The 22,971-nt window shown below is 48.6% G+C and overlaps 2 protein-coding genes across 7 annotated transcripts; both read right to left on the bottom strand.

Moving 5' to 3' along the window:
* Positions 1-29: 29 nt before the first annotated feature.
* Positions 30-8,533, bottom strand: LOC308062394 (activated RNA polymerase II transcriptional coactivator p15-like). Of its 3 annotated transcripts, XM_080383835.1 has the most exons (5): positions 7,653-7,697; positions 7,510-7,576; positions 7,218-7,334; positions 6,858-6,966; positions 144-4,992 (listed from the first exon to the last, which is right to left on the bottom strand). In XM_080383835.1, exons 2-5 carry the CDS (start codon positions 7,573-7,575, stop codon positions 4,913-4,915), a joined length of 372 nt encoding a protein of 123 aa, XP_080239961.1. In that variant the 5' UTR covers position 7,576; positions 7,653-7,697; the 3' UTR covers positions 144-4,912. The 3 variants fall into 3 exon arrangements, with proteins under 3 accessions (XP_080239962.1, XP_080239960.1, XP_080239961.1); XM_080383836.1 differs by lacking the exon at positions 7,653-7,697 and adding an exon at positions 8,448-8,533 and having other exon boundaries at positions 30-6,966; XM_080383834.1 differs by having other exon boundaries at positions 56-6,966.
* Positions 7,510-22,786, bottom strand: NCLN (nicalin). 4 transcript variants are annotated; one of them, XM_080383803.1, is made up of 16 exons: positions 22,507-22,785; positions 19,431-19,621; positions 19,070-19,214; positions 18,398-18,492; positions 18,051-18,131; positions 17,745-17,848; positions 17,220-17,308; positions 16,906-17,045; positions 16,298-16,476; positions 15,998-16,085; positions 15,853-15,891; positions 15,573-15,736; positions 14,849-14,902; positions 14,680-14,758; positions 13,207-13,306; positions 7,510-8,650 (listed from the first exon to the last, which is right to left on the bottom strand). In XM_080383803.1, exons 1-15 carry the CDS (start codon positions 22,685-22,687, stop codon positions 13,247-13,249), a joined length of 1,689 nt encoding a protein of 562 aa, XP_080239929.1. In that variant the 5' UTR covers positions 22,688-22,785; the 3' UTR covers positions 7,510-8,650; positions 13,207-13,246. The 4 variants fall into 4 exon arrangements, with proteins under 4 accessions (XP_080239929.1, XP_080239930.1, XP_080239931.1 ...); XM_080383804.1 differs by lacking the exon at positions 7,510-8,650 and adding an exon at positions 9,025-11,208; XM_080383805.1 differs by lacking the exon at positions 7,510-8,650 and having other exon boundaries at positions 12,762-13,306; positions 15,573-15,733; positions 22,507-22,786.
* Positions 22,787-22,971: the final 185 nt, after the last annotated feature.

The raw sequence follows: 22,971 nt of genomic DNA, 5'->3' as shown, positions 1-22,971 counted from the left end.
GTCAGCGCCCTGAGCAGCACAGCCCGGGTGGCCCAGACCCCCTCATCTCCCTTCGCCCAGGGATGGGGAGCGGGGATGCAGCCCAGCCCCGCCGCCCGCAGCACACACCGCCTGCGTATCCCACCGGGCATCTCCTCTGCAGCATGCACAGCTCTTGGCGTCACACCATACATTTTCGCCTGTCATCCTGCCCCAGTGTCCCTGAAGATGAATGGACTCCTGCGCCCTCGTGCTGGGAGGAGGGAGGGGGGGTTGCTGGGTTGTTTGCAGCGATAGCTTTGGCTGAGCCAGGTGCTCAGCTCTGCTGAGCACACCAGGCCTGAGCCTTTACAAAGGACTGTGGTGCAGGCACGACCCTGCCTCTCTTCCCCTTCCTTAGCCTCTTCGCTAGGAGCTTTCTGCCATCTCCTGCTACTCCTGCCCTGGATCCTGCAGATGGAAGCGGCAGCGAGCGGAGGAGGGGACCCTGCTATCCAGCATGCACAGCCCCAGCGCGACAACAGCCCCACGCTCCCACACAGCCCGGTCCAGCAGGCTGCCCTCCTGCCTGCCTCCGCCAGCCCCATCCTCCTCGCTGCCCTCTCCCCGCGGTGCCCCAGTACCGGTACACACAGGTCACCCCCCAAGAGCACCAGCTCAAACAGCACCCAGATCCGTGGTGCTTCGTTTTACCCGAGAAGGGAGAGGGCTGACGCCAAGCCCTGCAACAGGAGATATTTGCAGCAAGTTCAGTGCTCATATCTGTGCGGGAAAGGTTAGGAAAAAGGGGGGGGGGGGGGGGCAGGTGTTTATCAGGGGAAGAAGGGGGGTCCCAATCCTAGGGGAGGAACTAAGAGTACTGCTCATGTGTGTGCACCCACCTGGCTCCCAGGCTAAAGTCACAGCAATGCCTCTCACATGCTGGCCCTCAGCAGGAAAGCACTGTGGCTTCATTCCTCTCCTCCCTCGTGCCCAGCTGAAAATCTCAACCTTTCTCCAAGCCCCAGTTCTGCACCCTTCTTTCTCCAGCCACAGCTATTGCCCCCACCTGCATGGGGAGCTGCCAGAACACTTACTCAGGGCCAGCAGGTGCAAGAACCTGGAATTTGCATGAGGCTTTTCACTGAAACGGCCTCGCAAAGGCCCTCAGCTTTTTGTAGTGTGGCCTGAGCCCAGGGGCCATTGCAAGGTGTCTCAAGTCTCCTGTAGAGCTGCCTTGTGTTTGAGGGTGGTACCATTCCTAAAATTCACCCTAAAACCCCAGAACTCCCCGCAGCGGTCAAACATTCTGTTTACATCTCTTGCAGAGACTGCCAGGGTTCTGACATCTATTTGGAAGCCACAGATCCATCAGCTGGGAAGCCTATGACAAGTCAAGCTGTTCTCCCTGTTAACAGCTGCAAACAGGGCCATCTTAAAAACAAGAAACCTGTATCCCAACAGCAGCAAACCTCACCTTGGATGAATCATGCCTAAGCAATTAATGTTTTCAAGCACCTTTCCACGCCTAGCCTGCTTTTCCATGCCAGCTGCTGTAGCACAGGCTGCTGTAGGCTTACGTTACAGCTCGAGGGACCCAGTGCCTCAGGTAGAAAATATCTGTTTAGAAGGAAAGAGATATCCAGTATCTTTTGGAGTCCATGAATGGACATATTATAATCACCCCAACTGCAGTAAAGAGAAGAACAGACATGAAAATACTGCTGGTAAATGAAAAATAGAACAGCTGTCAATCAGCACCTGGAAAGGGTTTACAGAGCCACACAGAGAATTATATATCACAGTAACAGGATTAAGGGGTAGATAAAAGATAGTGATAGCACCAAGAGAGAGTGAAAAAGGGAAATGACAGGTCACCTTCGCCAATGAGGAAGAAACATGTTGCATTTATCACTGAGGAGGCTGCAAGGGAGAGCTAGCAGGGGCACAGCAGAGCTCAGGTGCATGATTCCCAGAGGATGAAGGAACAGATTCTGCCCAAATGTGAGACACCGCTTCAAAAAAGAACCATTACAAGAAAACTACATTGTGTGCCCAGGAAGTTTGTCTTCTGCAGAGACATTTGCTAGTGAAAAAACGTAATGTGTTTTCTTTAAACACATCTATACTTTCCTGGCTTCTTGTGGCATATGAGTGTCTGGATTTTAGCTTAAGATAAAAGGTAAAGAGGTCCAGTCCAGTGGGCCAAATTTGAGAAGGGCTCAAAAGATGCAGGAACAGCAAGATATACTTTGCATTAGGAGTGCCTGCCCTTTCCTTCCAGCTTTTCAAGGCATGGAGGAATGGAGAAAATACAAGCTCCAGCTCTGAATTTCCACATCACCTAGGAGACAGCACTTGAGGCAGGAAATCCTCACAACAGCCCAGAAAAGAGAGGGGGAGGAAAGAGGAAAAAAAAAAAAAAAAAAAAAGATATCCTTCAAAACAATCTGCCTTCCCTTACCTATTTGCTCCCTAGGCAGGAAAGCCGAAGGACTAGTCAAGAGGGTGCTGGCAGAAAATACCCAAGCAACAATACTGTATCTCAAAAAGATAAGAGTTCATTCCTGTAACGCGATTGTTTCTGGTCTGGAGCAAAAGGTTCTGCAGAGAAAACTGCTCCAAGGCAGCCAGATCAACAGCTCAAGAGAAAAACACCCTCCCTGTGTAAAAGAGTACAACTTACCATAAGCTTTCATCCTTTCTTGTTTACCTAGACCTTACTGTTTACCTTTCATGCTTTTGGGATATCTGTTATCCCAACCATTTTAAGATTAGGGTTTTTTTATATTTTAACTTTGCAACAAAGCAAAAAATTAACTAATTTTTAAGGCTTGTGGATTTTATGACTGGAAGTTGTCCCTAACAGGGGGTAGATTGGAAATTAACATCAAAGATTCCAAATTATCTTTCTGATCGAGAGCAGCTGTTCTTTGAGCATTTTAAAAAAAAATAAGAAAAAAAAGCACCTTGTTGCCTGTTACACAAATAGTTTGTGTTGTTTGCAAACTGTTTGTTCCAAAGCTTGAAAGAAAAGTAGTCAGAAAACAATGGAACATGGCCCTCCTTCCCCAGTTAGGGGGAGGCCACTCATCAGCTCTAGAACCATGCAATATTCAATTGAGCTGATCAAGTTCAGCTTGGACCTGGTTTTAATCAGCAAAGATATTAAGCTCTGCTGATTTGATCTGGCTTCTCCCTCTGCCGCCCAAACACTCCTGGAGCAGGCACTATGCACAGAGATGGTTGGTTCTGTCACATGCTCTAGTCTCCCTACCCCAGGGCTGGGACAAAATGAAAGGACTGAGTATCCCTAACATCTTGGGCTCATACCTACACCATCCGCTTTTTTTTTTTTTTTTGTAACTTCTTTATCTAGCCATCACCTTTAGTCTCAGAACACTGTATTAAGACATTATGATATAAATATCCCATGGGAATGAGCTGACAGGGTGAGCAACCTGGCTTTGGGACACTGTCTGGTGTCCTCATGCTCTGTCTCACTTACTTGAGAGAAAGAAATGTGGCACTTGACTAGAGGATTAGCTGAACACAGGATGAGAAAAGAAAACCTCAGTCATCAAGGCTACCTATCTCTGCCCCTGCTCCACGCAGCTACAGCACTAGACCCTTCAAAAAATTTCAAGGGACAGTTTTATGAAGATAGATATTTCCTCCCGCCCCTCCTGCTACCCCTAGTGAAAGGCTAATCCAGCAGTTTAAAATTTAGCATTTAGGAGAGCCTAGTTTCAATTCACTGCTCCACCCCACATCTTCCACACAACCCTGAGCTCCAACAGCCCCAGCACCTCTACAGAGCAAGGGCCTTAGTACCTCCTACTTCACCAAGGTGTTGCAAGTGTCAGATACATTTAAGAGCTTGAAGCATTCAGATACTATGGAAACCAGGGCAAGAGAAAAACCAAAAATAGATGGAAGACACAAGCTGTTGAAAAGTCTGGAAAAGTCTTGCTGGGGAAGGCTGTGCTTGCTGCAGCTGATCCCAGAGTGGGATCCGTTTAGAGCTCGAGCATAAAACATCCCCTCTCCACTCTTTCCAGAGCTTGTCATTTTTCTCTGCCACAGGGAAAGGAATATTCTTTATCCTCCTTAGGCCTTTAATTTTCTCTCTATTTATTAGGCCTCCTAATTACCAGTTCCTTTGAATGATTCACATTCTAGCTTGCCCTTCCCATGACCTGGAGCAGACTGCTGCCTGACTGCTTCTGTGGAGCAGGATTATTGGGAACCTATCACGAGAATAAACACTACAGAGCACTCTCCTTCTGAAAGGGAAATCCAACAGCAACCTACAAAGAAGGGTGCCTGAAACAAAGAGTCGAGGTGCCAGCCTGTGGAACACTATGCCTCTGCTTTTTATAATGCAAACACCTTTATTGTGCATATTCACCCTTTACAGACAAACCAGTTGCTAAAGTAAAATAATCCCTTTCTTCACTCAGAAAAACAGCCACCCCAAAACCACCAAACAACCCTCACCAACACAGAAAGGACTTGAAAGAGCCGGAATGACATGTGGAGGAAACACAGTGGGTGCCAACATGAGGTATGCAAACCATCTTACTCAACTGTCAACCAAGTGGATGACAGTAACCCATGCAGAGCAGTTAAAGCACTCCACAAGGTAGACCGAAGCCATCCACCCCTAGAAAGACAGGTTGAGGTGATGTCCCTCACCAGCACAGACCTCAAAAGTGCTTGAGACCACAGATGCTGAGGTCTCGCTTCACAGCACTGGCTCTAGTTCCAGCTGCTCATTACAAGCTACTTCCTGAAAATAGAAGGGTCTCTGGTTTCTTCAGCGTGACCACCACCTCAGTGAGGAAACCCCAGCAAGGTGAGGGGAAGGCTCCAGACAAGAATCACTGGCCTTATAGTTGTCAATGCACTTAAGAGAAAGGAAACAGTCTGAAGGTGTCCAAGATTCTTCATCTTATAATTTCTTGACTGCATCATCAATCTCGGGAACGATCTCCTTCAGCTGGTTCCACTGTTCTGCAGACAGGGCAATCCCTAGAAACAGCAGAAGGAGAGGTTTCGGAGGAGGCAAGGGGTAAGCATCAAGTAGCACACCAGATTGGCTCCTTCAGACTAGCTACAGAAGGGGAAGCTGAATCTGAGGCAGAGGCTCAAACCAGAAACAGAAGCAGCCTACTAAGCACGACAGTTGTGGCACCACTTCAGCATCCATATCAAGAAGTGCTCAATGCTATCACAGAAGCACCATATGAGAATATAAGCTCAAATTGCCTTTCAAGAGTCCCACAGCCCCTTATAGCCCATTCCCTAGTACAAATTCCCACCCACATGAGCTGGGAAGAAATTCTAGGAGAACCTTACTCCACACAGCAGTTAGGACAGCATCCTTTTAACTGCCCAAAGGAAATAATGCGAACTGTAGCTCTATTAAATGCTGCTAACAAGAAATCACTAGTGTGGCTTAAACACTGGAAAAGAACTGGCTTCTTTTTAGATCCAGCAGAGATAAGGTCTTGGTGTCCTGTCCTTCTCCCTTAGAAAACAAACATGGTAGTGGAATTGCTGCGTGGATTCCAGCCAGATGTTAACAAAGCCAAAAGGAACAAGTTGACAAGAATCACATTAAAGAACTAGGGCCCAAGCTTTATTAAATTCTCTAGATAAAGATCAGGGGCCAAGAACTCCTGAGAAAAACAGCAGAGGCAGTATTTAAATGAAAAAAACATTTCTTCATGATCTCTGCTTTAACTGACAGATCTTCTGTCTTAACATTGTGGGTGTGCTTTTTCCAGCCTGGAAGGAGTCCACAATGCTCCTTTCCCTCTCTGCTCCCAATGGCACAGAAAAGCTTGAGGGCTTTGCTTCCCATGTTCATTACAGGGTACACAGTTCCCTCCAAGTGAGTAATTTAGACTTGTAACTTCCCTGAAGAAAATTAATTTCTGGAAGGAAAACTATGCTCAGTGGTTACGAAGCAAACCAAGCTGAAACAAATTTGTATGCCCTGACGCAAAAATCTATAGCAAGGACCAAAAGGTTCCTCAAGAAACCCCCCATTAACCAAATATTTGCTGGGCACAACACACAGGGATGGTGAAAAAAGTCCAGGGCCTGTGAACTACGAGGCAAGCTAGCAAGTCACTGTCAAAGTCCAAATGCAAAAAAAAAAAAAAAAGGCCTAAGCTGAGCATTGACGCATTGGTTGAGGAACTCTGGAGAAAAATGTGTCTTGCTATCTCTAGCTGCCTTTGCTTGCATCACCTGCTCAGGTAGTGCTGCCACAATGGGCTGCCCAAGTCGTGCCATCGTATCACATCATCAGACACCTTGCCAAAAGAATAAGGAACACCTAACACAGCAGCATTAGAGTGTCTTGGTAGGGATCCAGAAAGGCCTTAACCTTCCTGTCCCCACCTAGATAGGGAAGGGTGGATTTACTTCTGGGAGGCTCCCCCTGCCAAGTACAACTCCACCATTACAGATTAGGGGCAAACACACAAAACATGTTTTTTTTGCCCTAGCCATCACCAGCACCCGAACAGTAGTTTATCAGCTAGCAGCTGGACACAAGACAGCAACACTGGAGCCAGGGTTTTCAGCCTCCCCTCCTCTACCTTACAGCTAGAGAAAGGGCTGGTGACCAGAGGTGGAACCAGAGCCCTGCACAGCAGCCTCCTGCACTGCTCTTAGCGGTCCTGCCGAGCCTCATGCCTCACTAGAGGCTCACGCTCCCTCAACCCTTTGTGCTCTTCTTAGTCATTGCCACCCAGGCTGAGAAAGCGCTAAACCCCGCCGTGTGCTTTGCTGCACTGCCCAGTCCCTCAGCGTGGCACCCGGGTCCCGGTGCCGTGGTGGGGAGGCCACAGGCCCTGGCCGCTGACTTGCGAGCATGGCTGTACCTTTCCTCCCCGGTTTCATGCTGCCGTCCTTGTCAGTGTAGAACTCCCTGATGTCCACGAGAGCCTTCCCCCTGAAGCGGGACACTCGGACATAACGCATCTTCCCGATCTAGGGCAACACGGAGCCTGCGTTAAACCCGGCCCTGCGGCAAGTCGCCTCGGGCCTGAGGGGCCTTGTGGGGCCAGAGGGGCCTTGTGGGGCCTGGAGGGGCGGTCAGTGTGCCCCAGGGCTGGTGGGGGGCAGCTAGCACCCCAGGTAGGTAGCTCAGCCACCCAACTGCAAGGAGAGGAGTGGAGGGGAGGCCTGTACGAAGGGGAGGAAGACAGTAGGCGCCTGGAGCAGGTCCCTGCTCGCCGTACCTGGAACATGCCCTCCTCCTCGCTGCCTTGTCCCACAGGTTTTTCTATCGCCCTCGAAGGTTTGGCCTCAGTTTTCAGCCTTTTCTCTGACTTGGAAGACTCTTCGTTCTTTCTTTTCTGGAGAGATCGCCAGGTTGAACAGCCTGGTTTGAGGAGCCGCAACCCTTCTCCTGGGGTTGGCCAGGGCCCCGTGGCACCCCTGTCCCGCGCTGCGGGCAGGCCCGGCCTGTTCCCTGCCCCCGAGCCCAGGGGGCTCTGCCGCCGCTCCCCCCTCCCCGCAGGGCGGCAGTACCTTCTCCTCCTCCTCCAGGCCGCTCTCCGAACCGCTCGCTTCCGCCAGCTCCTCGGCCTTGGGCATCCTACGGGAAGAGCCGCGCGTCACCACCGCTCAGCCCGGCCCGGGAGCGGAGGGGCCGGGGCCGGGGCCGCCCGTACCTGACCGAGCGCAGCGCCCACCGCCGGCCCGCGGTCCCGCTCAAAGAGCCAAGCCCCGCCCCCGCCCCGCGCTCCAGCCAATCACGCGGCTCCCTGCGCTCCTCGCAGCGGCAGCGCCCCCGCCAGCCGGCCAATGGCTGCGGCGCTCTCCGCCTCGTGCGGCCCGGGGGGGGGCACGCGGTGCCCCAGCCCGCACCGAGCCCGGGGGGAGGGACCCGCTGCCGGAGCCGGCACCGAACCGGGGGGACCCGCAGCCAGAGCCCGCAAGGAGCCCGGGGGGGGGCGATCCGCAGTCGGTGCCTGCCCCGAGCCGGGGGAGAGGGACCCGCGCCGGAGCCCGCACTGAGCCCGGGGGGGGAGACCCGCAGCCGGAGCCCGCCCCGAGCCGGGGGGAACGACCCGCTGCCCCAGTCCGCACCGAGCCGGGGGGAGGGACCCGCAGCCAGAGCCCGCACCGAGCCGGGGGGAGGGACCCGCAGCCGGAGCCCGCCCCGAGCCGGGGGAGGGGACCCGGGCTGGCGCACGGGAGGCAGCACCAGGGCCCGCTCCAGCCGCCCCGCCCCGAGTCCGGCAGCGCTCCCCGGCCAGGCGGCAGCACTAGGGTTCCGAGGGGGGAGGGGGGGGGGGAAGGGCACCGGGGTCCCGGGGGGGCTCCCCACCAGGCCTGGCCTCTGCTTGGCCCTGCCGGACCCGGGCTCGCCCTGCCCACCCCACCGAACCGCTCCCCACCGGGCAGCGGGGAAGCCCCGCGTCCATCCCTGCTCCGCACCCACCCCAGTTCCCGCCTCGCCTCACCTCATGCTCGGGGCACAGACCTCTCGCAATGTTTACGATTTGAATAAATAGTTTATGAGTGTTCAAAAAGTCATTTGGTCACGACAGAGGCACAACGATCTACCACCAGCATACACCGTGCTGGCTTCTCCGGCAGCTGGTTTTTCACAGGACTGAAGATGTCTTGCATAGAAACTTTTAATTGCTTCAAATCGGCACGAAGCCTGCAAATAAATGGGAATTTGCTCACCTCGAGGTGCTGGAATCTTGTTCAGGGCCTGTCACTGTTTTCTGTCATACTATTTTACTTTTGATTCTATGGAAGGGATGATGTAAGCTCTTCAACACCTGCATTTTCTCCCTTTTTTTTTTTGTGTGTGTGTGTGTCTATTCCTTCAAATAATGTAAGAGGATTCCAAGGGGTTTTGAGCTTCCAGCAGCAAACAGTTTTCCAACAAATCTGTTCATCAAACCTACTCACTCGGTTTATTTTTTCCAAGGGAAAAAGGGATAAACAAATAACGAAATGAAAAATGTTAAAATACTTAAATATTATTACATTTATAGTCAGAAAAATATGTAAATCAACTGCATTGAATTTTCTATTAGCTTTTAAATATTCACCTCAATATACATTTGTTCTTTAGGACACACAAGAGATAAATAATTGAGTTAACATCACTAGATAAATCAACTCTTTTTTTTTTTTTTTTCCTGAGCTGCAAACATTCCAGATTATAACTTTGAAGTTGCTGTCCAATAACTACAAATGGAAACTAAACAGATCGAAGTGAGCAAGCAGGAGCCTACGCTTGAGTACCCAGAGGCCCAATTTACTGAGAGATACAGTAGCATCCTCATCATTTCAGAGCAGTAAATCACGATTCTTAAATGCAAAACCCAGCTTAGCCACAGGGCGCAGAAGCCCGGCATTTTGTCTTGTGCTATGAACAAGAAAGCCACATGATTTCAAACAAACAGCCCAAAACCAAGCCCCACAATTCTGGGCATCTGTGGTTTTAAGCATCGGAATAGATTGTGGTGCCTCCTCCAGCCACAGACGGTGGGGTACCTAGTTCCATTTTGGCTTCAGGGTCTTTCCTCTTAGCGCTGAGTACACCAGGGTGGAGTTCATATTGCACAGTAGTACTGATTTTGTAACCTATTTTATAATGTAATTTTATCTTCTTTGGGAGATCACCTACAACAGTCCACACTCCTCACATACAATCCCCATTAGTGCCTGTGTGGGTGGGAGTGGACAGAAGGAATGAACAGCTTCAGTGCTTAAACCCTGTTGGAAAACCAGGTTTTTGGGAGCTGCAGACTTCGACAGCAACCAGGACAACAGATAAAGGCAGACAGATAACCAAGAAAATTGTTTTATGGCCAGAAGCATCAGCTGCTAGCCATTTGTGTATATGTGGACATACGCTTTCCATGCATCTTCCTTCCAGGTCAGGCAAACTCCTGATAAAAAGGACAGGTAAAACCACAGGGGCAACAAGAATGAGCTCTGCAGAACTCTTCTGCAGTGTTGTGGAGAACTTATTTTACCAGAACAGCTGCTGGGTTTCTGCTTTTGCGTGTTGTGTTGGTGACAGAATTGCTCAGATACACTGCAGTACGGATCAGCACCATTTTTCTTGGGTTTTTTTCAAAATAGCAGAATAGCAGGATTTATTTACAAGCTTCTCTGTCAGCTTCCCAAAAACAGCAATGTGGGAACTAAGTTCACTCCCAGGACGGGCACTCTGCTCCAGCTATGAGAAAGTTGGAATTTTACTATCTCAGATTTGAATAGATGATGTTTCAGTGCACATACACTTTTGATCAAATGCATAAACCCTGATCTGTAGTAAAAACTACTTTCTGTGGCAGCCAGCTAAAGGAACACAAAAAGCATCTGATCAGATAAGACAAATTACATTGGTGTGGGAGAGATGGAGGTACTATCCCAACTGCTCTTCAGGTTTAGGCACTCTCCTCATTTACCTCTAATCTACCTTTCTTCCTTCAGGGAGCGTTAACAGCTTATTGTTGAGACCACAAAGAGCTGAAGAGTTTGCTTTGATGCTACAACCTTGACAGAGACATAGCTGCAACCACACTGGGTGGCCTCAGTGGAAGTTTTTGACTCCAAGCAGGAAGACCAAAGGCTGACAGTCTCTACTGCAAGGAAGAATGCTCTGAGCCTGTTCTGTTCTCTCTTGCCCACTACTTGTAGATTTTTATATGCATCAAGTCAAGCTGCAGCAGATTACTAATAATTTTGTTTCTTCTATTTTGCTCAGTAATGGAATTTCATTAAGACTGGTTAATTAACCGGCTGGATTGGAGGGAACACCCCCCCTGCTCCAAGTATAACACACTAGAAATGTATGATGCAGCTGGAGTCCTCTGAAACTACCTCCAGGTATCCAGAACCTACAGAAAAGTTCTTCAGAGAGCCACCATACTGTGCATGTTCTGAACCCACAAATCCAGAGCGTGCACCTTCCCACAGCACAACACACGTAGCCTCGAAGGCCAGAGCATAAAAATCCAGTAGAAAACAACCAAGGCTCATCTTCCAGCCGCTCCGGCAATTTCTGAAGTAATTCTAAATTCATTTGGCAGAGGAGTGTCACAAACACTTAATGCATGCAGAGACACGTATTTTAAAGAAGCGCTCGAAAGATCAGAAGGCAGCAAGTTTCCCTATAGGGCTGATACTTCGGGAGTGCTTGGTACCGTGCCACCTGCCAATATTACAGCGATCCACTGACATCAGCATGCTTTCCTGGAAAATAAGACCCTTCAAAGAACAAGTTGCTACACATTTAAAGTAGCAGAAAGCACACATCACGGGGTAAGGGTACTCTAAGAAGGAGACTACAGGGAAACAAAGAAAGATGAATGGAAATCAGCGCTGTGGTCCCCATCCAAAGGACAAGGACTGCAACTGGCCACAATCCCTTTTTTAACATGTGCACACACACCAGCTGGGGCGAGGACAAGGATGCAGAGCTTGAATTTTCTTTGCCTACAAAAAAAAGGGGATGCTTTCATTCAAACCCACAGGAGCTTTTCAGCCTCTGTAGAAGATGCTATTTCAAATACAAGTACTCATTTTTAAAAAAAAGGTAGTCACCATGGCCTGTGAAGAGACCTCATGCGCTTCGAACAAATTACAGAAAGGACTCTAACATCGTTGAGTGGCAGGACAGTAGTATTCAATCAGGACATCTTCTAGAACTACAACTAGCCTAGGACTTGTAGTCAGTATCTTGATATATTTTCCAGAAGAACTTGAGGGCAAACGGGCCCAGAATGGGCACTCAGCTCTCACCAGAAAGTGGTGACAAGTAATCCTGCTTACCTCGGATGGTGCAATTCAGGAAAGATTTAAGATGAGGACAATGCTTGAGCAACTGGTTACCTGGCCCTCCCAATGTTTGCACAGCACTGGCAACTATTCTGGGCAAATACACAGCTCTTTCCAGCCAGAAACATCAGCAAACTAAAAATAAGGCTTACTCAAGGATAAAACTAACAAAGAGCACGTGTTTCAAGATACACTCTCTTAGGTACAGTTCTAGAAACAGCCATGTTTAAAATGACATTCATAAAACTTCATTTTTTTGTTTTGTTTCGCTTTTTAATGGCTACATGACCTGCCTCCCTTCATACATAATGGGGGCAGTGCATGAAAGGACAGCAACAAGCACTTTGGGAATTTCTCATATGTGCAGGCCAGGAACAGTGTTTCAGATATAGCAGAGCTGAAAAATGTGAAATGAGACCCTGAGATGCAGGTGAACGTGGGAAAACACCCCAAAATCCAGAACCCATCTGGAAGTGAAAACTGAGGAATGAAGATGGAAGGGATTACAGACCAGAGCTCAGCAGGAGCTGGGCTGCTCTTGCTATTAATGTAACCAGTTCATTTAAATAACATGGAACAGCACAGAACACGATTCTGCAGCAGTTGGGGCTGTAGAACACCCTTTAAAAACCAAGCAAGAGTTTAGCACAGAGTGGTGGCAGCCGTGAACTGTCCAAGGACCATAAACCGTAAAGAGAAATCAAGTCCACAGCAGAACGAATCCCCTGATAGAGACAGGAGAGAACCTGACCTGGCAAGAACCCTAATTAGCAAAGTACCCGTTTTATCAATCTTTCCTCATTCTGTCAAGGACAGTCGAGCCCATTTACAGTGCACCTCCTAAAAGGGAATGAGTTATTGCACAGTCTAAACAAAATGCACAAGATGCTTGCTGCAGACACTGCTTGCTCAACACAGCCTCCTACAGCTAGGCAGTGAACTTAAGGAAGAGGTGCCATAAGAAAACATGCTAATAGTATTCTCTTTAATTTGCATGTGCACTTTTTTTTGTTTCTTTTAAACAACTGCTCTGAGTCCTTGTTTGCTGGGTACAGATAGCACAACGTTCTACTTTTGTAGTTTCAGTTTCCAAGTTGGCTGAATGGCACACGTCCATGGAGGTGCTGGACTTGGTTTTACACTCATAGAAGCTGCTCAGAATCAGCCGTTCAGTGTTTAAACAACCTGCAGGAACTACTGAAGTCTCTGAGCCTTTCCCTCACCAAAAAGCAAAGGAAAGCAGACACGGTGCAAGTCAGGGGAAGAAGGTGAAGAAAAGCACTTAAAAGGTGCACAATAATTAAAATTTCATTTTCTTTCTGCCTTCTTCCCCTCTATAGAGTATCAAAGGGGAGACAGAGGAAGAGAAACAGCAGGATTCAATGGAAGGCAGAAGGTTCCTGATGGGCTCACCGATGGCTCAGTGCTGCTGTGTGGGTGACGAGTCGCTGCTTCACTGCTGCTTGTTTTTAAGGGATAATCTCTGTATCATCTTGTAAAGCAGACCAAAGTGCTGGAAACAGAAGGAAAATAAGTAACCACAAGTCCGTGACTGTGTTCTACACAGAGAGAAAACTTACTAGAAGGCTCAAAACAATGCTAACATGCAAATGCAATACCTTGTTTGGATCATCCACTAACACTCTCATCCTGAAGACAGAGTGAGTGGGACTTGGTGAATTAGGAGGAATTATCATAATGAAGCTAGTCGCTTGAAGTTGTACAGAAGGTTATGGCTTACAAAAGTGTTTGTGCAGGCCTCCCATTGTGAAGATGCAAACACTTGTTAAAGATTTTACATTTTCTGATGCAATTCTGTTTCTTCTGAAGGGGAAGAGAAAGCTTCAGATTTCAGCACCTGCATGATACTGGTCACTACATAAACACTCTTGCTAGCAGTTTCAGGAATGTAAAAATTAACCAAGTAAACACAGAGATTCCCAGTAGTTCACTATCCTTTCACTGGAATTCTCTTTTACTGTTTCACCAGAGACCTAGAAATTCACTTAATTCCTCTCTTGATTCTGCTTTGATTAATAGTATTTTGATTTGATAACAGCAACTTCAGATATTTGACAGATCTAACAACATCCAGGCTTCAGATAATTTGTAATAACAAACGTAATGAAGGTGTCTGACAGAAATAAAAAATACATTTTCCCTCCTGTTTACGTTGTTACATTGGATTTTTAAATGCTTGTTTCACCAAACAAATAATAAATACAAATAACATTAAAAGATCAAAATCCAGATTTACCTAAAACACTTCCCTTTCATTCATGTTCTTCAGAGAACCCCGCCAGGATTAGAAGCCTAGCTTGCAGTGGCTTTGTTAGCATTTAAACAAACCCACTAAATTTAAGCTGGCTGGCCAAGGCATGGAGTATCCCATTTCCAGGAGCATGGACACAGGGTGGAATTTATGGTTTGTGGAAAAAGAAAAAAAAAGAAAAAAATCAAACCAAACCCCTGAAGATGCATTTCTAAGCTGCATCCCAGGTTCAGACACTGGAAGGATCTCCTAACACTCCTAACAAGCTGCAAAGCTTTAACATTATGGCAGATTTTAGTCACCTTGAGAAATTTCAGTCTGAAGCTGTTACAGCGCCAAAATAGTTTAAAAAGTGAGTTGCACGAGTCCTTGACAAAGAGAAGGAGCTCTGTAAAATAGTTTTGCACTAGAATGGCGAGAGAGTGCCCTCAGCACAGCCAAGTGAGATACTCCAAAACATACACATCAAAACGGCCAAAATTTTGGATTACTACTTTTAGAGCGGGGTGGCATTATCATTCCAGCTTTGGTGCTGGGACTGTGTGAGTACCAGTTACTGTAAGCTAACGTGATTTCTGAGGGAAACGATACGACTCCTGCTTCTCTACTCTTACCTGCACTGCAACATAGGCAACACCAAGGTAGGCTGCGATACAGACAGCCAGAAGCAGGTCAAAGATCGCTGGCTTGACCCTGCCATAAAGAAAGAACACATGAAATTGCTACAGCAGATAGTGCTACAGGGTGAGACAATAGCCCAACACGTCCAAGGGAATTCCATACCTGTACGCATTCATCACCTGTTTCAGCTGGTCATAGAAAACAAACTCGGGGTCCCTGTGAAAAAAAGAAATTCTTCAGGTTGTATTACACTTCTTGACACTGCAGTAAAGGACAGCCCAGACCTCTGCTCCCAAAGAGTTCATCCAGCCAGAGACAGGTAAGCATGACCATCTCGCATACAGGTTTTGAACAGATTTAACTGTCAAGTCTGTCTGTTCCTACATTCAGGAGCCTAAGGATACAATTCAGAACACATGCTGCTCAATGGTCTCAGAGGAGGCAGATGAAAGACAAGTCACTGGGTTCATTAAACTGCTTCAACAGAAGCAGGTTAGATAGGATGGAACTGCCTTTTTGCAATTAAAGAAAGCTTTCCAGGAGACCGTAGTTTTTTTCCTGCATTTCAGAGAGAAGCAGCACTTGGAGTGGGAAGGGTGGAATCAAAACAGTGAAAAAAGAAGCTCTTCAGACAGAGGGAGCCGTTGAGACTTGTTACTGTGCTGTGAGGAATGATAAAGAGCTTTCTCTGGGAGAACAGAGAGCATGAACCAAAACTAACAGGAGAGGGGGAAAAAAAAAAAAAAAAAAAAGAAAGAAAAAAAAGAGCAATCACTTCCAGCTACACGCCAAGAAGCCAGAAAAGCTGCAGCTCAGAGACAAAAGCCATCGGAGGGGGGAGCACCAGTTTGCATGCCCTGGCTGGTTTCTGCATCTCTCTTCTTACCGTTTGTCTGCCTTTACGTGATGCTGTTTGACATCCTTCAGGTAGCGACCCATATAATATTCTAAGGTGTTGAGGAAGGTGCTGTCTTTATCAATCAGCTGGGCAGCCCTGGGCTGACTGCTCAGCCAATCCATCACTGATTCTAGTTGCTCCTGCTGGATCTGCTGCAGAAAAATATCACCAAAGAAAAGGAGTCAACCACACATATGCTGAGACCAGACCTCTCTCCCAGACTCTTGATTCCTTCTTCCCACAAGTTACAAAAATGCACTGTGCTCACCATCTGATCCGTGAAGATCTGCAGATCTGCAGGTGCTCCCTGCAAGGGAAAAAAAAAAAAAAAACAACAACCCAGGCTACTAGTGAGAGCAAGCTTGGATGGGCAGGACAAATCTGGCTAGCACTGCATGACAGGCAGCTCTTACCTTGTCTGTTAGGTTGTAGATGACCCTCGTCAAAGCCTCAGCAATGATCCTAGTATTCCTGGTTAGTGCCTTAGTGTCTATTCGTGCCCTAAAGCAAAAGAGAGGATTATGGACTTGTCAATGGAATATCAGCTTCCTCCAGAAACCACCCTTTTTCATTGCAGCCAGCATAAGCCTGAATCCAGAGCCCAGCTCCCAGCATCTCTTCATTCATCCTCTGACCATCAGAACAGCATAACCAGTCATGAGGCCAATTTGTGTTTACGGGCTGGATTTCAGCTGCAGCCTAAGGCCTCTAACCTCCTATCCATGATGCTGTTGCGTAGGCTGTCCCGGTGGCTCTCCAGGTGTGAGATTGTGAAGGCTGGCAAGCGTCGGATTGCAAAACGCTCATGCTCCCATGCCAGCATGTCCTCAGCCAAGTTTATCTTCTTGTGCACCATGGAAAACTTCACCTCTGGGAACTGGCTGGCAACAACCTGAGGGAAAGGACAAGCCATCCAGGGTGTCATGCTGCCCACTGCATAGACCCACCTACCCAGTCCACCTAGACCCAATTTTTTTGTGTTCCAGAAAGTAAATATACTTCCACCTGTAAGGTGAAGTTTCTGCCATTAAAAAGCTGTTTTAATGTCAAAAAGAGATGTTTTAACATCACTACAGGACAGCTGTTGCAAGCAATAAGCCATAAGGAAGTGCAGCGGAAAATGCAACAGATCTGGTCTGCTTCATTTGGGACTGTGGCACGAGGATTTGCCTGCACTGCAAATCAAGTGACCATAAACACCACATTAAGTATTTCAATGACACACCCTTTCTTCACATCTTCCTTCCTTCCTCTCTTGGAGACCTGCAGCTCCCCCATACTAAGTCCCAAGTTCCCTTCCACCTAAACCACTTTTCATTACCATTTCCAGTTCCCTCAGAAACGCGTGCTGCAAGGTCCCCTCCTTGGGAGGCTTTGAGACATGGAGATGAAGGCTATTGCCTCGGCCCAGGGTATCAAGGCAGAGAACAAACGCTACATTGTCCTGCAGCAGGCTGGAATCTGAAAGAGAAAAATCCAAACCTATATTGCTATGTTTTGCGCTGGTATTTCCATGCCAGAAAAGCAAGGCCCACACAAGGAGATTCTCACAGGAGGGCTGATACAAGAGACACTTAACTGTATTTAACAGAGGCTTTGCCACAGAACATGCTAGAACGGCAGCCCCTTACTCACCAGTGTGGTCCAAATTGTCTTCCAGCCACCGCTTGGTTCCTTGATAATTAAACTTGCCACCTCCAGATGCAAAGAACAGCAAGTTATACCTGCCCATCAAAGAAGACAGAGAAGTGTTAGCATGCTGCAACCCATGGCTACAGAACTCCGTTACTCAGTGGTGGAGGTGCGGTGGAATCACAACAGCTAGCACCTGACGTTCAAGGCAAACTGTCCATCAAACAACACTTTTTATGTGCCACAAACTAAGGTGATGGGAGGACGGGGTAAAAGGGGGAGTTCCCAGTGCTTGAGGATGGAATCTACTTTCCACATCATTCCCTTCGCTTGTCCCCAAGCTTGAGCAGAGCTCTGGCAAAGGAACCAAAGAAAGGAGCTTGGCCATTAACAGCAGCTGTACTTGGAGGGAAACAAACAGCAAAAAATGTAAAGGGCTGCTTGTAACACTCTACAGGTCTGGAGCAAAAGCCCTTCTTATCTGATCTCAGCTACACACATTCAACCAAGAACAGGGCAGTTTCTTACCCGGCATGGGTACGTCTGTAGGTGTAGAGGCGGGAGAACAGCCTAGCTAGTTCCAGTAGCACTGAGATACCACTGCCATTGGAGTCAGCACCGTGTGACAGCCACTGTGGAATGAAGTGGGACAGAGACAAGATGACAGCCCTACACTTACTCTCACACACCAGAACAGCCTTCAAGACGGCACACCACCATGCTCCTCCGCTTATGACTGTCCCACGTCTTTAAGGCCAAAAAAAGCCATTGGAGCAGAGGCCACATGGGAGAAAAAGACAGGAACAGAGAGCTGCAGGAAGCCAGAATACTTACTGGAGCCACTCCAAAAGAATCATAGTGGGCAACTATCACAACAGTGGGCAGGTCTTCTCCACCCAGCCCTGTTAGCCTTCCCTGCAGAGAAAAAAAAAAAAAAAAAGAAATCAGTGTCACTCAGCGTGGCCTCTTGTGTGCCTGTGCAAAGGCCTGACTTCTACATGCCAACTGAGCCTGCAGTGCTCTCAGCTCTGAGGACTTAGATACTTACCTAGCTGGGCCTCCCTCAACTTCCCCTATCAGTCCAAATGTCTGATGAGGTCCCAATTAAAGAAAGCATCCCATCAATGCTGCCAGTTTGATTCCATATACAACTCACCAGTTTGAATCCATATACAACTCACCTCCACGCTGGGTATGAGCCAGTCATTGATAGCTTTGCTTTGAGCCCCACTGGTCACCATCTGGAAGCCGTTGGCAGTTGCCGTGTGCAGCAGAACTAGAATCGGAAAAAAATAAGTATACCTGGGAAAGCTTTATCCCTGTATTTCCCTTGCTAACTGAGCTTGGAGAGACCAGCTTTAAACCAATTAAGCCCTCTCACTTGTCACTTGTGTTTATGCATTGACATGGAATCCTGGTGACCACGCATTTTCTTTCTGTCCTAAAATCCCAGTATTTTGAGCTGGCTAAACCAGAAGCTTTTCTCCAACAGCCAGCTCAGTCAGATAGTAAAGTTATTTACAGGGGAATACATGGAAGCACTGGATGGACTTGGAGTTAGACAGAAAGCTTCAGCTTCTACCAACACAGTGTAGTCACTTAACATCTTCAGTGTTGTTTTTAACCTGAATTTTGCTCTCTATCTTACTTGGAGCAGTGTGAAGCTGAGAACTCAATTCCATGCAACTGTATTTCCAAATACAGTCAAGTAATACTCTCTTTTATATTGTGTTTTTCTTCCATTAAATCTCAAAGCACTTTAACAAAGTGTGCCTGAGACACAGCAGACTGCTCATAGAGGGAGGACAGGGCCTGTCTTCCTCTAAACCTTTCCTCAACTTGTTAGAACTCACCTTCTGCAGCCGAGGCAGAACCCTGTGATGCAGAGGCAGCCCTTGTTTGTTCATAGATAGACAGCAGCTCTTCATCTTCCACTGCAAAGTAGACTGGCACAATGGTTTCCATAGCAAGCATTTCTGGCTCTATCTCCATAAATTGCTGAGGATTTAAGTGAGAGACAAACTTAGCCTCTGCTAAACATGCAAGAGTGTAGACAAAAATTAACAATAAAAGCAGAGATAAAAAGGTAAGTTTTAAAAATAGAATCTGATTTATTGTGCATTATGACAGGAGCTTTCAGTCCTGCAGCAATCCAAGCCTCTCTCCCTCTCAATTACATCTCCCATCAGAAGAGAAAGGGAACTTTTTCTTTACCCTTACAACATCCTGTGGGACAGAAGAGATAGACCGCGGCAAGATGATGACCACAGCACCAGCTGACTGGCGGAGAGCCTTCTGGTACTGCTCATAGGAGAAATCCACCAGCCGCATCATGACGCAGCGGCGGCTCAGGACATCTGCTTCTACAGTGCGGGCTTCTGTGTTAAGCACTGCGCTCCTGGTGCCTGTGAGGAGAGAGCAGCAAGAGGGTTTTTTTTGTAAGTGATTTCATCGCATCCCCTTTGTTTGAGCTTAGCTCCTTCTCAGAACAGTCTTGGTGACAGTCTGATGAACTTCACAGCAGCCAGGACCTGCAGAAAGCTAAGTTCATCTCTTCTCCCTCATCCAAGAAGGAAGAGAGGTCTGTGGTTTTTCCTTGCATCCATCAGAGCAACATCTGTGCAGTCATGTCCTGCCAGAGTCCTCTTACTCCAGCACTACACAGCTTTGACCATCTTCCCGTCTTCCTCCCCACAACCACACAGGCTACCTGTTTGCTCACCTGCACCAGCACCTGCAGACAGAAATACATCTGGAGAAAGTGGGGCCCCTTGCTGTGCAGCCTACCGCAGCCTCCAGCTGCAGGAGCATGTCCACAAGCAGAAGATGCAAGCTGTGCAGAGCCACTTTGTGAAAGGACACAAGGCTACCCCATGTCCATCCAAAGGTCTGTTCTAGCTCACCCACTGGGATATTTCTGTGGCTGAGAAAATTACAAATGAGCAGGCTGCTTCTAACTGCTCACTCTCTCCTGCTCTCAGTTGCTGCATATCAAATCCCCCACATGAAAATGCAATTCTTTGGGAGAACAGCAGTCTGGAGACTTGCCAGCAGCTTCAGCATTCTCTAAGAGAGGACCACAAGGACATCTTTTATAAACAGAGACATTCAAATCCACCTTGCAATTTGCAATGCTCCAAATCCAATTTCTTCTTCTGTAACTGTGGCACCTACATTGAAGAGCTCGTCACACCGGGTCCCCATGCAGCCAGGGAAGGAGCACGGTGCTCCAGAAGGCATCTCAGCCTATGCCAGATAGGAGTGTTGCTAAAGGTCAGATTTAAACCTGGCTTAACTCTGACATCAGTCTGGTCTCGCCAAAGGTCAAATCACCTAAAGAAAACTTCCACTACATAGTGTAAGCGATGGTCATACACTCATCCATGGAGTTAAGGCATGACCTAAATTATCCACGTAAAGCTCCTACACTGTGTAACAAAATAATATTAACAGCAGGCCGCCCCCCAATCTGAGGAGAACAATCCATAAGGAGGATAATCTCTCCACTATTCCCAAAACAATTATGTGTAAACATAGCACAGCGTGGATTCAAAATTCTGCTCCCAGCACAGCCCTCTGACATCTAAGCAGATCAGACCCTTCTCTGACAGCACAGCAAGACAAGTTGATTTTCTGTAGTTTCTCTACAGAAAACTGTTTAATAATCATTCATTTACAATCTAAAGAACTCTATTCTAACAATATTGGAGGAAGTCCAAATTTATTCTTAAATTGCTCTGTGACTGAGGTTGACAAAAAAACTCTTCAACCCCTGGCCAGAAAAGGCTCAGCAGCAATTGCTATTTGGTCTTTTTGGGAAAGAATATGAGAAACTGGAACAACAAACAGCTTTTATCTTGAAGGACATCTGGTCTCAGAACACATATGGAACAGGAACATCAGCTACCCAAAGGGGCTGGGCAAGGAACAAAGAAAACACACAATCCACCATACTAAAAGGCTCCAGAAAAAGAAACAGCATGAAAAGTTAATTGCAAGCATCTTAAAAAACAATGTGTGGTTTTCCAGAGTTCACAGAATACTCCAAAATATGTTGCGAGCACTTGGCTAGAGAGAACACTCAGGCAACCAAAGTCAAAGCCAGCTGAAATACATGCCTGCTGCCCCTGTTAAGCCTGCCAACAGAGATTTACCACTACATGAGAAAAGAGAGAGCTTAATACCCCCATAAGATAGCCCACCTCGGATCTAGCCAGGTTCTCAACACAGAGGTCTCAAGCTGCAGACACATTTTGAGAAACTGTAATGGAAGGAACCCAGAAATAACCTCAGATATTCAGAAGCCACCAGTAGCACCCGTAGTATTTACAAAGCGTGCTGGCGTAGCTGGCATTTCATAACTTCTAGTGATGCTTGGTCTTATGAAGATCTGAAAGATCTAGAGATGGAATCTTATGGACAGTACTGCATCAGTGTGGGGCTGTAATGCCAGACTGTTCATATAAGCCTGAAACTCAGGCCACAAAACAGCAGCAAGAGTCACTTGCGGACAGAACACATGCCCTGATCTGCAATAACGTATTCATGGAGGGCTCTGAAACAGCTCTTGATTTTGCGTTAGCGAGTACAGGGGGGTGGCGGAGGCTAAGGTTTACAACACTTCAATGATTTGCAGAACAGGTTGTTTTTCTGACTCAAAGAAAGGTGTTGCACAATCAGCAGCCTGGAAGAACAGAACAGAGGAACAAGAGGTCAGTCGTAACATAACAGAAAGGACTCCCAAATGGAGACACCGGAGCAACAGCCACCGTAACTGAAACCAACGATGCTGAAGAGCGAAGAAGAATCAACCTGTCAACAGAGGAGTCAAAGGCAGGAGAACAAAACTGAGCTCACGACCAAGTTCCTCTGTACACAAGAGAGCTGCAGCCAGACTCCTTGAGCCACTGGGAGCTCAGCCCACTGACAGGAGCTTGCAAGGACACAGTAGGGTCCTTGGCCACCTCTAAGTCAGCACGGGGGAGCCCTCGGCACCCTCCTGCTCGTGCCGAGGCTGGGCAGTAACACCCAGCGGAGGGGGCCCGTCCGCGGCCTCCCTTAGGTCTGGGCCCGGCTGCAGCCTCCCCGGGTCCTGCCGCAGCCTCCCCTGGGCCGGCTCGCCCTTCCCGGGCAGCCCGCGGCTTTGCGGCCTACCCGGGGCTCCCGCCCGGAGCCGGGGCTCTCCCCAGGACCCCCCCACCCCTCCGAAGGGGTTCGCCCTCCCGGAGGGCCGAGGCCTGGTGCAGGCCGGTGGCCGAGCCGAGCCCGGCCGGGCCGCGCAGTCTCTCACCGTAGGGCTGCCCGCCCAGCTCGTACTGCTGCATGCGGTAGACCGTGAACTCGTGAGCGGCCTCAGCGGCGGGCGGCGGGCCCAGGAGCAGCAGCACGGCGGGTACGAAGAGCAGGAAGCTGAGCGGCAGGCATGAGGCCTTCAGCACCGACTCCAACACCTCGCCCGCCTCCTCCAGCATCGCCGCGGCCACCGGCCCCGCCGCTGCGGCCTGCTCCACCGGCACGCACGGCACGCGCGGCGCGCACCGCCCGCGGGCCGCCGGGAGCTGTAGTGCGGGTGGCGCCGCAAGGGGCGCTGGGAGCTGTAGTGCGGACGCCGCCGCAAGGGGCGCTGGGAGCTGTAGTCGCGGCCTGGCCTGCTGGGGGCGCTGCGCCGCCCGGCTGCTGCTGCCGGGCCGGGCCTGAGCCGCACCCGTCGGGCCGGCGGCCTTCCTGTGCCCGGGCACTGCGGATGGGGCCCGGC

This window comes from Falco punctatus (assembly GCF_963210335.1).
Source record: "Falco punctatus genome assembly, chromosome: 4".
NCBI classification, from domain to species: Eukaryota; Metazoa; Chordata; class Aves; order Falconiformes; family Falconidae; genus Falco; species Falco punctatus.
This window is presented reverse-complemented; position numbering and strand designations above follow the sequence as displayed.

Bases quoted from the DNA above. Each gene is read 5' to 3' on its own strand.
- NCLN (XM_080383803.1), bottom strand. From the start codon at position 22,687: ATGCTGGAGGAGGCGGGCGAGGTGTTGGAGTCGGTGCTGAAGGCCTCA. The intron at 16,477-16,905 runs GTAATGAAAAGT...CCTTTCCCTCAG, and splicing joins TTCTGAGGGAACTGGAAATG to GTTGTTGCCAGCCAGTTCCC. The intron at 15,737-15,852 runs GTGAGCACAGTG...ATTTTTCTGCAG, and splicing joins AGATCTTCACGGATCAGATG to CAGATCCAGCAGGAGCAACT.
- LOC308062394 (XM_080383836.1), bottom strand. The intron at 7,335-7,509 runs GTACTGCCGCCC...CGATCTCTCCAG, and splicing joins GCCTGGAGGAGGAGGAGAAG to AAAAGAAAGAACGAAGAGTC. The intron at 6,967-7,217 runs GTACGGCGAGCA...GTGTTGCCCTAG, and splicing joins AGGAGGAGGGCATGTTCCAG to ATCGGGAAGATGCGTTATGT.